This window comes from Cloeon dipterum, chromosome X (genome assembly GCF_949628265.1).
Source record: "Cloeon dipterum chromosome X, ieCloDipt1.1, whole genome shotgun sequence".
NCBI lineage: Eukaryota > Metazoa > Arthropoda > Insecta > Ephemeroptera > Baetidae > Cloeon > Cloeon dipterum.
Window position 1 is genome coordinate 33,054,761 of NC_088790.1, and position 13,222 is coordinate 33,067,982.

A 13,222-nucleotide genomic window follows, 5' to 3' on the forward strand; every position below is an offset into this window, starting at 1 on the left:
ATGATCAATATATTAAGAAATTGTGGTTGTTGTTCGTGGTGTTAGGTCGTCGAAGAGGGCGCGACAGTGCGGTTCCAGTGCGCGATCGCCGGCCACCCGACGCCCTGGGTGACCTGGGACAAGGACGGCCTGATCCTGACGCCGTCGCGCAGACTGACCATCAAGGAGAAGGACGATCTGCGCATCGTCGAAATCAGCGAGGTCACCGTGGAGGACGCCGGCCTCTACAGAGTCACCCTGGAGAACGACGTCGGCCGCGTCGAGGCCAGCGCCAGGCTGGACGTCATCGGTGAGTTTTGTACTTTGTTCAATCCCCTCGGCACTCGAATTGATTATTATTGTATTGCCTTCGATTACGTCGGCGGAAGACGAGACGGCACGCGATGCCTACTGATGCATTTTTTAGTCCTTTCTTTGCGTCACAAGCATTTCGTGTGATTAATTCTGGCAGCTGACGCAACTCGGAACTTTTTCTTATTCGCTCTTTTTAGGGGCCGTTTTGATACAACTTTAGTCCATATAAGACAACGTTTGACGAACATTTTTGTGAAATGATCGACCCAATGAAAGGATTTATTTATTTTTTAAAGAAGATTTACCAGCCCGTTGGCTCGCATTGTTAAGGCACTCTCAGGAGTGTCAAAGCAATGTGAGGTATTTGAGCAGTTCGGAGATCTAATACTGGCTACCCAATGTCAGAGATGGCAAAAAGTGGTTAGTTTAGTGACTCGAATTGCTCAAATTGCTCGACGGGCTGGGAGGCGCACCGGCGCCGACTCGCTACTTGCTGGTTTGCACCTTTCCAGCATGCGTGATTTGGCTTCACGGGACAAATGTCTAGCGTTTCAATGCAGTCCTCGGTGCAGAGGCAAGTGGCCCTTCAGTGGGCTGGGTCCCTGTGCGGCCTGGTGCGCCCATGTTATCCGTTCGCGGTGTTATTGGGACCCGGGTTTCAGCATTCGTGCTAGTGCAGTGCGCGCCCTTCCCGGTCCTCGGACGGACAAGGATAAAAAGAGCAAAAAAAAAAAAAAAAGAGTGATATTGAAACAGTAAATTGACCAAATCTCAGGAGGAGGGAAACACAAGAGCTGATAATCCCGCAGCCAATTGATTTAAAGCTTTTAATTTTTCGCCTCATTCTAATGTGCACTGCAGAGGGAAGAAGGTAATAAAATCGATGCGGGTGTGCAAGCAGGTTGGCTTTGCTTGCTCGGGACATGTAAAAGCAGTTCTCGAGTGGCCTGCTTTTTAATTAAAACCACAACGCTGCTGCACAAAGACCGACGCACGAACCCGCGGGAAATGCAATTTCGAGTTTTCCACGGCGCGTCCTTGGTGTGTGTAAGTGCGAGTGATGTTGGCTGACTCACTCGCTATATATCCAAAGCGCGAACGGACGCACGGACGGATTTCTACTTTGAGGGAAAGCAGCTCTTGCCTTATTTTACTCTCGGCGCGAGAGACGTGAAGTTATGACACGCACAGCACGCTGAAATGGCCGAGGAATTTCTTTTGATTGATGCTCTCGAAGAGCATTTTGAAGGTTTCGCTCCAAAAGACTCTCGCGACATTGGAACTGAAATAGCGCCGTGCATGACAACCCGTCATATTAATATGGTCAGATCATTGTCACAACTGCAGCAGCAAATCTCGGCAAACCTCTGAAGGCTGTCCTATCAAAAAGGATTTTGAAAATAGACCCATTATCAATTTTTGCTTTAGTATAATTAATTTATGGATGCCGGTTAAAATCCATAATCGAATCAAGTTGTCTAATAATTGAAGGACATGGGAAGAGAATCGTTCAGGAAAAATTATTATCATATTTTCATCACGAGAACTAGAGCGTTCATCGGGAGCGGGAGTTAGCAAGACTCCCGGATTTTCCCGTCACTCCCGGGACCCTTCTTCGTTGAACGGGAGCGGGACAGGAAAGTACCGGGAGTGTAAAGTCAAACGCAATCGGGACTGACGGACGGGAGAGCTCTCTGTCAGATCGAAATTGTTGACAATTATTTCGTTTTAATTTACTCTTCATTTAAATTATGATATCCCTGTTTTTAGGATTCTTTTTTGCCATAATTTCTTCTCGCTGCGAAAACGAAAAGAAAAATTATGCCACGATATAATATGGCGCGCTTACGTGCGTTATGTTCCACAAAGCTCTGGAGGGACAAATTTAGTTCGAATAGTTTATTTAAATATTGACAAAATTGCTTATTTTATCGCATTTTCTTCTGACTTTTTAAGTTTTAGATGAATGCAATGCCTGCTAAACATATGCTTCTTGTCATTAAAGGAGCAGTGAATTGAAAATTAAAACATTTAAACGCAGCAAGCATGTAAAACAAGTTGCATAAAACCTATAGAAAAACCTACCGAGGCGCGCTAATTTTGTTTAAAACTTTTATTGATATCAAATCGCCGTATTTTATTAAATAATTTTAAAAGACCGGGAGTCTTCGGGAGTGCACCCATGAAATCGAGAACCGGGACAAGACCGGGAGCGATTGTTCGCCAAATCTTGGTAGGCGGGTCAAAACCGGGAGTAGTAATGCGGGACAAGACAGGAGCGGGAGCAGTTTTGCTCTCCCGATGAACGCTCTATCGAGAACACAAGAAAAATTGCTAAAATTTATCACCTGATCCTGGCAGTTAAAATAACCTGTTGCAAATGAAGGTTTTTACACTAAATGTGTGTGCATCCCATCATCGGCAGTTAAAAATATTGTACACACAGTATTTTATTTTAATTTGTATTATGCAGCGAACGGAAAGGAAAGAAATGCTCAATAACAATCCGCAACTATTTATTCCTGTATGATTGCATATTTTTCTTATTGACATTGACGAAGATTCATACGAATACCAGTTTGGCACTGAATCAATGAGAGCATAAAATGCGAAATCAGCAATCGAGTCACGCGAGTCGAATTACCTTAAAGCTCGGGTGATTATTTCCTGGCAGACGCCTAAGTGTTTGTTTGTCGGCTGCGGTGTTTGTGTAACTAATTGATGTCGACGCTGGCATAAATTAGCCGAGATGGAATTGAGGCAGGCGGCGGACGGGCGGAAGTGGCGTGCCGAGTTACGTCAGCCTCGCCTCGTTATTCGCCTTATACTGCAAATAATGGAGGTAATGCACGCTGCAACTGCGGCTCCTTACAAGGCGCTCGCTGCCTGTCCTGTCCGTTCCCCCGCAATGCACCGCCGCGCGAGTGCGAGTGGCCGATCCAGCGGCGGCGGCGGCGGCAGTTGTCACACACTCGCGAGGCAGTCGCGCGCCTCGACATTCGTTTTGTTGCCAGCCAGCCAGCCAGCCAGTCAGTCAGTCGGTGTGTGATCTCTCGCTCGCTTGTGCGTCGCTTTTCCCTCACACCCATCCATGTTTCCTGCGTCGACCTGACCGATCCTGAGGCATGGAGCAGGTTGCAGGTCTGTTATTTTTTTACCTCTTTTTGCTCGCTTTACTCGCACCAACCAAGAATTAAATTTTGGCCGCGTTGCACGGCATTTCAAAGACTTTTCCTCTATAATTTGATCGAAATGTTAATCTATGGTTCGAACGTAAAGGTGAATCAAAACATCTGAAAAAGTAAAACAACCGCGAAGAAAAACCATCTGCTTTTTGACGGTTCTTTTCTGTTTATTAATTAAGCTATTTATTTTAGCCTTGCTTGCATCACGAATGAAAAAGGGTTTCTGATTAGAAACTAATCAAGAATCAATCTAGCAGCAATAAAATTGAAACTAAATAATTTGAATGACTATAAAGTGTTCACGTGTGACCGATAAATCTTTCCGTGAAGTTAAATATAATTCATATCTTATCTGGCGCAACTGTTAGTCATTACAAATAGCAGGACATTGAAACGGATTCAACAGGTCGGTGAAATTACTTTTTCCGCAAGCAATTTTCTCCTTTTCCAAACGCGGTTCGGTTGAAGGAAAACAAAGCGTCGATCACTGACTAAGGCGAGCGGAATGAGAGGAATGGAAAGGTAAACAATTGTCTTTGTGTCTTCGCGGCTTAAATGGCTCATTAGCATGGGCGCGCCGCGCGCGATCATTGTCGCCCAGGTGAAAAATGACGCCACAGCCGAACCTAATTTCACCCATTTGCGAGAAGGCAACAAAAGGAGGAAAGAGTGACAAAGTGTTCTCTTATAGAACCGTTCAAAATTAAATGTCGCATTTTTATTGACTCGAGAAACATTGCGTCGCAACACATGTTTTCCAGTAGGTCAACGCAATGAAATAAATCTTTCTCTGGCGTTGCGGGAAAAATTGATGTTATGCGTCGAAAAACTAACTAATTTCGGCTGAGTAAGATTTTGTCAAGTCTTGAAATAACATGTGGGGCCGCATGTGCAAGAAATTTATGTTACGTCATCGCAGCGCGGCGCCGTCCTTTTCCACCGACTGTTCGCCTGCACAAATGGACGAACAAAGTAACGCGATTGTTAACAGAGAACAATATGCCGAACATGCACAACAACGATGTTTATTGTTGTCGTCAGTGGGTGGTTGATTGTTGATGGATGCAATTTACTGAGGCGATCTGCTGAGTTGTTGCAATTCAAATTGAAATCTCGCATTAACGGGAAAAACGGTTCAATCGGCTTAAATTAACTAAACGTCGTTTCTGCTTCTGGTTCCGATTCCTCTCCTAGAGGTCTAAAAATTATTCCAGTGCATTTTTCTGGATTTTGTGTGTGGCGCTTTTTTATTGTAAATTCAGTTCCAGTATTTACCGTTTGGGATTTCTTTTGAAACTATAATTCCGATAGATTAGATTGTAAATGTAAAGTCAGGATTCAAAGAACTGAAAACTGCGTATTGAGGCCAAAGAGGTATTAATCACACACAAAATATGTATGTATATCAGCTGGTTAATTTTACCTGACATGTTTAAGCTTTCAACTCAACTCGATAATTATGCAATCCGACTGAAATTTTCCTTATTCATTTAAATGGTTTTAATTTTTCCAACATCTTTATTTTCTTAATTATTATTATATCATTTGATAACAAATTCAATTTGCTTGAAATTTGGAGCCCATCGCCTAGCAACACGGCCAGAGTTTTTCCTCTTTTTCACCGAATTCAATCGGATAGAACAACGTTTTGCATATCGTTTCTAATCTTTGGTGATAAGCGCGGAGGCGCGCACTATCGACATTTTGCCACTCTGAGCCGACAGCTGCCGTGTGCGTTGGCGAGATAAACGACGCGTTTGATGAGAGAATGAATTTATTTGTCTTTGGCTCGTGGAAAGCGGTGCGTGTGTCCACGTCCAGTGTCTGGCCGCGCGCGCTAAATTTAGAAAAATCCATACACGCCAGCTAGCCAGCCAGCCAGCCAGCTGAAAGCCGAAGTGAATCAATCGTGATCAATCGTTTTCAGGTCCGGTGGGTTCGCGGCGCAGCGTGCGAGCGTGGTCAGCGTCGCCGCGGACGTCGCCGTCGTTCCACCGCCGCATGGCGCAAACCACCAGCGCCAGGTACGGCGGACGCGTCACCCTCGCCTGCCAGCTCGACGGATCGCCCAGCCCCTCGCCCTCCTGGTACAAGTAAGTCGCACAAATTTCTCTCTGATTGAACAAGATTGAAACGAAATAGACTCAATTATTTTTATTTATTTTTTAATCGAAAATATTTTCCTAGCGTGGTTCATCTATTGTCAGCTTCTTTTCTCAACATAAAAATGCTCTATAAAGCAACACTTTTAAATTAAAAAACGCTTCGGCAGAAATTTGTTTGAAATAAATTAGCAAGAGACGGGTAAATGGCTTGATTTACGACTTTTGCATTTATTTTAACAATGAATTAATTTCTCTATTTTTTACATTAAATAAATGCCTCGGTTAATGCCAATATATTATAAGAAAAGAAATATATCTCAAAAATCTTTTTCTTTACCCCGGGCCTTTTCCCTTTCCTCCCTTCTTGTCGTTGTCGAATAATTCCTCAATAATTTAAATTAAATTGACAGACCATGTTTAATTATAACTGCTTGTTAATTATCATCATCTCGACTTATTTATTTCTTTAAATAAGCATTTTCCTTGCGTCTTTTAACTATTTAAAACCAAAAGGCCGGAAAAATAATAAAAGGCACGTTCAAATAAGAAAGCATCGACAAGAAAAATTAGTTGCCAATGCGTTTCAAGTTGAAACCTAGTAAGAATTTCTTGGGCATGGAATAATTTATTCATGGATTGTGACCTCGAATGGCAATTGCGTTTTCCACACACGTCCCTGAAATGCGAGTCGGTGTCATTGGCGCCCGAAATAGCTGCTCGCCGGGAATAGAGAGACGTACGGGCAGAGAGTATGCAACCTGCGCGGCGTGCGTGTTCAAGCGTTGCCTACACTCGCGAGATCCAGTCGAGCTTCGCCATAATTATCCTCAAACCAAAACTCCGTCAATTAACCATTTTTTTTTTATTTTAAATCTGTTTGCGATTGATTGCTTTTGGTGCTTTTAGCGGTCTCGAGTAGGTTCAATTTTTTTCATTTTTCCTTTAACTGAAAAAAAATATTAATTTAAATTTTGATCAAAAGTTTTTCAGATTAAAGTAAAGAATTAATGATGAGCTAGTTGTTGGTAACCTGAAATGTGTGTCGCAGGGACGGCGAGCAGCTGGTGGCTTCGGAGCGGCTGCGGGCGTCGTTCGACGGGCAGACGGCGCAGTTGACGCTGGACGGCGTGCGCGTGAGCGACGCCGGCCAGTACTCGTGCGAGGCGCGCAGTGAGATGGGCAGCGTCGTGTGCTGCGGCCGGCTCGAGGTCACCGACGTTCCGGACTCGTTCCCGCCGCCCAAGTTCGAGCCAGGACTCGTCGACACGAACGCCGTCGAAGGACAACCCACACAACTCACCGTCAGACTCGCAGGTAAAGCAACCCACGAATTCCACCTTTTGCAATTTCCGTGTTCCATAAATAGGGAAATCAGTGTGATACGCGTATAGTGAGAATTTAAAATGCATTGAAAACTATTTGTGTTCTTACATAATGCGTGAGAGCTAACAAAATACAAAGCAATTTCAAAAGCTTATCCTTTCACTCGAATTTTATCTCCCTGTCATTTCCTTCCTGCCAAAACCGCAATAAATCTTTGGATAAAAAATTGAAGATAATAATAATGCTTGTTGGAAATCAAAATACTTTTGCTCATTTTTCTGTAACTAAAAACGAATGATAATTTTGCTGATTGGTGCTCTCAGGGCCGCTGCCGCCCGACCTGGAGGTGAAATGGCTGCGACAGGGCCGGCCGCTGCCCAACTGCGAGGACTTCCGTTACGTGGACCTGGGCAAGGGCCGGTTCGCGTTGCACCTGGCCGATCCCTTTGTCGAGGACTCTGGCCTGTACACGCTCGAGGCGGAAGGACTCTTCGGCGTCGTCGCCTCCTCAGCACGACTCTCCGTCGCTCCAGGTAGCTAATTTCCCTTTTTTTAAATATTTAGATTTGACTTTTTTCAAATTATTCAATATATGGGTGTTATTTTGCTTTACGGATTCTTCTAGACAAAAATTTGCTTGAGTGTTATCTTCAGAGGCGTCTGTTTACTTTCATTATCGATGATTTCGCTAAGCAAAATTTGCCAAAGTCGGATTGAACTCTAATCTCGTAAAACTTATCTCTTGCTTATCTGTTTCTTTTCTGCTAGGCGGGTGCAGCAGAAGTGGCTGTGAAGCCGAGGACGAGAAAAGCAACCAAGTACCTGAGTGCATTCGCGCCGTGGAACAGGTGCGTACATCCTTTTTGATATAATTAAATTAATTTATTATATTTAAAATGAGTAGATTGATATCTTTTTTACAGTCGATGCATTTAATATCAGAAATTTGCTTTTGTGAATTTACTCTCGTGGTTAGTTGCTTTTATAAATTCATAAAATTATCAGTTTGCAAGCAAGCACGCATAATTATATGGTTTTGAAAGATGTCTGGGTGAATGGAATAATTGTGTAAAAATGCGCAGAGTGCGGTGTTGGCGAACGGCTCGGCGGCGCGGAAAGAACTGATCAACGGCAAACACAAAGAGCGCGACGAGAGCCCTGCCAGGGTGACGCAGGGTCCGAGAGACGCGACCGCCCTCCGCGGCGACAGCGTCACCCTGAGGGCGCTCTACTCGGGCCAACCTGAGCCGACGGTGCGCTGGCTGCGAGCGGTGAGTCATTTGCTTCCTCACTCTTAGGGCTCAGGGCCAGCAACTCGAGTTTCGTGCTCCGCAGGGCAGGGAAATCCGGCAGGAGAGCGGCAGGGTGGCCATCACCACCAAGCACGGCGAGACGACGCTCACCCTGATGAACATCACGGCCGACGACTCGGGAAAATACGTGGTGGCGGCGCACAACCCTCTCGGCTCGCACTGCCACTTCGCCTCCTTGGCCGTTGAAGGTCCGTCCAAATTCATTCTTTTATGGTTTTACCCTCATTTTGCAACGCATTTTTAGCTAGCTCAGTGCATTTGCTCGCAACTTAAACCTTCACAGGGTTTTAAATGGAATCAATTTTTCCAGAGTAATAGAGTGGAGGGTTATGTTTAAGTTAGGTTAAACTGTGACCAAACAACTATTTTCATATCTCGGCAGCGATGATGATGGGAAAAGAATGCGCCAATCAGTAATAATACCTACAAACAGTCAATGTTTTTCAAACAAAAAAGTGAGAACCGGTCACAGGTGCTTTTGAGCAAACGTCAGACTCATTTTTAAAACGCAGAAATACTTTCGTGGTCTTTACAATTAACGTCAAAAAGGAAAATGGGTGAGAATTTTTATATTATTTTTAAACGCAGGTGTTTCAAAGTATTTTGTAATAAAACTGTGCACTGTACGCGATAATTTTGATCCGATCAGGGCTGCTTGAAACATAATTGAGTTTTTTACAAGTTTGTGAGCGTTTCTTGTGATAGCAAAATGCACGAATCACTCGTTCCGCATTTTATCTCGAGCGTAAGCTATCAGTTTATCTCGAGACGTGTGGTTCGCGGGGCGGCTGACTGAAAATCCGCGTTTCGTTTGGGTGTGTTGGCAGGTGCTCCCGATGCTCCGAGCGGACGTCCGACGGTGACGGTGACCGGGGCCAGCAGCGCGGTGCTGGCTTGGGGCAGCTCGCCCTACGACGGCGGCCGCAAGGTCATCAGCTACAGGGTCGAACTGAGAACCACTGGCGGCGAGTGGAACGTCGTTGCCGAAGAGTATAACAACCGAATTTTCATAAATTAATTGGTCTTTAATTCGCCGTTGCTCTGGTTTGCAGCTGCAACGCTTTGTCTTACACGCTAAGAGACTTGATTCCCGGACAGCAGTACTCAGTCAGGGTGTCTGCCATGAACATCCACGGATTCAGCAACCCTGGACACGAATCCAACCCCTTCACTCCCGCAGAACTCGGTGAGTGCAAAATAATAAAAAATAATTTTATTTTAGCGGGGGCAAAAAAATGATAAAAATTGATTTGAATTTTGTCGTCAGTGCCGCGGAAGATGAGCACGGTGGAGGACGAGGAGGAGATGAGCGACGACGACGCGCTGACCCTGGAGGGCCGCGTGGAGGTGGCGAGGTGCGAGCACAGCTTCGCGTCGCGCTACCACACGCACGAGGAGCTGGGCAAGGGCCGCTTCGGCACCGTGTTCAAGTGCACCAAGGTGGCCACCGGGCAGAAGCGCGCCGCCAAAATCGTGCGCTGCATCAAGGCCAAGGACCGCGAGCAGGTCTACGAGGAGATCGACATCATGAACTCGCTCAGGCACCCCAAGCTGCTGCAGCTCGAGGCCGCCTTTGAGACTGCGCGCGACATCATTCTAGTGACTGAATAGTCAGTAAATCCCCTTTCCTCCGACAAATTAATTAAAATAACTTGTGATTGTGGCAGCGTTACGGGTGGCGAGTTGTTCGAGCGAGTGGTCGCCGACGATTTCACGCTGACGGAGAGGGACTGCATTCTGTTCATGAGGCAAATCTGCGAGGGCGTGCTCTACATGCACAGCCAGAACATCGTCCACCTCGACCTGAAGGTAGGCTTGCATTTTGTTCCCGCCGAGTCTCACACGCCGATTGATTGTTTTTTTCCCACGCGCGCGCGCAGCCTGAGAACATCATGTGCCGGACGCGGACGTCGCACCACATCAAGCTGATCGACTTCGGGCTGGCCAAGCGGCTCGAGGGCGACGAGCCGGTGCGCGTGCTCTTCGGCACGCCCGAGTTCGTCCCTCCGGAGGTCATCAGCTACGAGCCCATCAGCGTCGCCTCCGACATGTGGAGCGTTGGCGTCATCTGCTACGTCCTGTGAGTTTTGTCGATTGGAAACGCGGAAAATTTAATTAAATTGTTTGCATTGCAGACGCCGCTTTTGCACTCGGTTATATTCGTTTAAAAGAGTATCAATTCTATGCTTTTGTTGCTCAGTTTGTCCGGTCTGTCGCCATTCATGGGCGACAACGACGCCGAAACGTTCGCCAACACGACCAGAGCCGACTTCGACTTTGACGACGAAGCGTTCGACGCGATTTCGCAAGACGCGAAAGACTTCATCAGCGCGCTGCTTGTGCAGAGGAAAGAGTGAGTCGCGCGCGCGCATTTATTTTTACTCTTTTCGCGCTAATGCGTGCGTGCGTGTTTATTTTTAGAAAACGGCTGACTGCCGCCGAGTGTCTGACCCACAAGTGGTTGGCGCACCAAAACAAAACCAAGCAGTACGTGACGCTCAGCACCGACAAACTCAAGAAGTTTATCATCCGCAGGAAGTGGCAGGTAATTATCGCCATTCTTTCAGTCCATTTCTTTCAGAATGAATTTCTAATGATATTAATTAAAGTAGACAAGACTCGGAATTTGGGAAATTCAGTACGTGTTGAGGCAAACAATTTGTCAGCTGTCGGAACATTGCCGCAAATTGTATGCCCCTTCGCCGAGGGTTGAAAAAATATCCTCCGTGTTTTTCAACTCTAGCAATTCCTCGTGGTTGATCCAGTTTAAATTCCAAATGGGTGGTTCAAATCGTTTATATTTTTTTATACTTCTGCGCAGAGCGTCTCTCAGAGTTTTGACTGCCAAAGCGGCCTTTAAAATTAAACGACTTTGGTTTTATAATTTCCACCAGGCGATATTGGCGCGGAGACAAAATATTGTGTTATTTGATCCAAGATGCAAATTGAGCAAGGATTTCTGGATACCACACGCGTTTAAAACTCAAGCTCTAAATTTCCCAGCAGAAAAGCTTCGTTTTTTCGTTCCAGTTTTCAATTTTTTGGGCTGTGAATTCTAGACGGACGAATAATTTTATGTTTAGCTTCCAAATCACCACGGAATCATGAAACAAAGCATTAATCATGCAGTTTTAAACTATTTGAAACATATTTAATCGTTTTAAGGCATTATTTATAAAAAGACTAAAATCGGCTTTTGAAGTCCGAGATACCGTATAATTTTCTAATTTTTAAAGATTCGGGTAGATTTTGTGGGTTCTAAATTAAAACAAGTGGTTTTTTCAGCGGTTACTTGGTTCTATTTTTAAGATCCTAGTTCTAAAATATATTTTATTCTGTTTATCAGTCCGGGACAGCTAAAAATTCGGATTTTTAATAGAAAAAAGTAATCTTTCCCGTTTGTGGAAGGGAATGGGAAAATGAAGCGTCTAAAATTCACAGCAATTAATATTTATTGTTTGCACGTGAGTGTGATTTTATTTTGTTGTTCTGTGCTAACCGCATGTGCGTGTGTTTTGTGTGGTGCGTCACGTAGAAAACGGGGAACGCGATCCGCGCGCTGGGCCGCATGGCGAACCTGTCGGCGCGGCGCAACTCTGCGGCGGCGACGGCCTCGAGTGGTCGGCCGTCGGTGTGCTCGCGGCTGTCGAGCCTCAACGAGGAGCAGCCGCTCGAACCTGCCGAGGCTGCGGACACGAACGCGCTGATGAGTTCGCTGCTGAGTCGCAAGGTGCGCCTGTGCAGCGCCCGCTCCGACAGCGGCTTCAGCGAGGCCACCTCGCGCGAGGACAGCATCGACTGTCCCAACTGTCCGCCCACGCCGCGCACCCTCTCCGCAGGTACGTGCCCCTAATCAGCACTAACGGCACGCCGCCCCCACCCACCTTTCAGCAGCCAAGCAGCGAAACGATGGGTAAATCTCGACCAATTCCACAATAAATTTTCAAAGGGTTAATTTTGCACTTTTAAAATCTTCACTTCTTCTGGCGTCGTCAAACCAAACATATTGGACCAAGAAATTAATTTATTTTTTGTTTTTTGGGAACAGGAGCGCAGTCGGCAGCCGGTGAGAAGGGCTGGCGCCTAGAAGAAGAGGCGACGTGAACAGCGGCCACGAGAAAAGAGGATTCTGCGTCTACCAAAGCTCAAATAAAATAATAATCTAGAAAAGCGCGGGTAAAGAAGTGCAGGGGTGAGAGGTGCTAAGAAAATGAAGGCGGCGGCGGCGGCAGGAGTGACTGACAGAAAACGACGAGAGTAGATAGGAAACAGGCAACTTTCTATTTTTGTCTCGCGGCGAGCCACGGACAAACTTGGAGTGAAGATCCTTGGTTTTAACTATATCTATATGTCATTTATCGCACTTTTTAACTTGATTATGTATTTCCCTTGCTCTCTCCGTGCCGAGAAGGAAGGAAGGAAGCGACAGCGTGTTGTGATGCATCTCATCCCCTTAATTACGATTATTTCATTTTTTTTTCTTTCTTTCCTTGTCAGTTGCAATCAAATTACTCTCCAATTAGCTTTAGCATTTAAGTTAACACACATGCACTATCCTGTTTATCGAGAGATTGTTCACTTGTATTATTATTTTATCAAAGCTTCGCAGTCTAAAGACTTCTTGTTGAATGTATCAGATGAAAAAATAATTAAATAAACACAGAAAAACATCGCGTTTGAGATTGTTTAAACTCGAATATGTATTTTAGTTGAATAAACCGTCGATTTGTCTGTTAAATCAGCTCGAGTCTTTTATTCCGTTTCACCAGAGTCATGCACGTCGACACTCCGATCAACTTTTAAGGCAATTGATATCCGGTCCAGAGGCGCAACTAGAAGGTATCAAGTGACGAATTCTGCGAACCTCCTAATATCACCTGTGCGCTTGATACAAAACTGGCCATATTTTACGCTTTTGCCGTTCGTTTTACTGCTCTTTTCTTCGCTTAAAAATTGAGCACTTTGTATCAGGCCAGCTGGCGACAGCAGAAGGTATCAGAGT

General features: G+C 45.4%; 1 protein-coding gene across 17 annotated transcripts in view; it reads left to right on the plus strand.

The window, feature by feature from the left end:
* LOC135946197 (titin homolog) overlaps positions 1 to 12,961 on the plus strand; it is a 71,676-nt gene extending 58,715 nt beyond the window's left edge. For 16 of the 17 annotated variants that reach the window (XM_065494298.1, XM_065494305.1, XM_065494306.1 and 13 more), the window contains 16 exons: positions 46 to 289; positions 5,407 to 5,572; positions 6,633 to 6,898; positions 7,231 to 7,440; positions 7,676 to 7,755; positions 7,990 to 8,178; positions 8,243 to 8,408; positions 9,048 to 9,210; positions 9,273 to 9,406; positions 9,488 to 9,830; positions 9,888 to 10,029; positions 10,101 to 10,300; positions 10,421 to 10,573; positions 10,642 to 10,765; positions 11,756 to 12,059; positions 12,269 to 12,961. In XM_065494298.1, the coding sequence (XP_065350370.1) occupies positions 46 to 289; positions 5,407 to 5,572; positions 6,633 to 6,898; positions 7,231 to 7,440; positions 7,676 to 7,755; positions 7,990 to 8,178; positions 8,243 to 8,408; positions 9,048 to 9,210; positions 9,273 to 9,406; positions 9,488 to 9,830; positions 9,888 to 10,029; positions 10,101 to 10,300; positions 10,421 to 10,573; positions 10,642 to 10,765; positions 11,756 to 12,059; positions 12,269 to 12,324 (2,940 nt within the window). In that variant the 3' untranslated portion in view covers positions 12,325 to 12,961. The remainder of the gene's footprint in view (positions 1 to 45; positions 290 to 5,406; positions 5,573 to 6,632; positions 6,899 to 7,230; positions 7,441 to 7,675; positions 7,756 to 7,989; positions 8,179 to 8,242; positions 8,409 to 9,047; positions 9,211 to 9,272; positions 9,407 to 9,487; positions 9,831 to 9,887; positions 10,030 to 10,100; positions 10,301 to 10,420; positions 10,574 to 10,641; positions 10,766 to 11,755; positions 12,060 to 12,268) is intronic. The other variant, XM_065494303.1, reaches the window with a different exon arrangement.
* Positions 12,962 to 13,222: the final 261 nt, after the last annotated feature.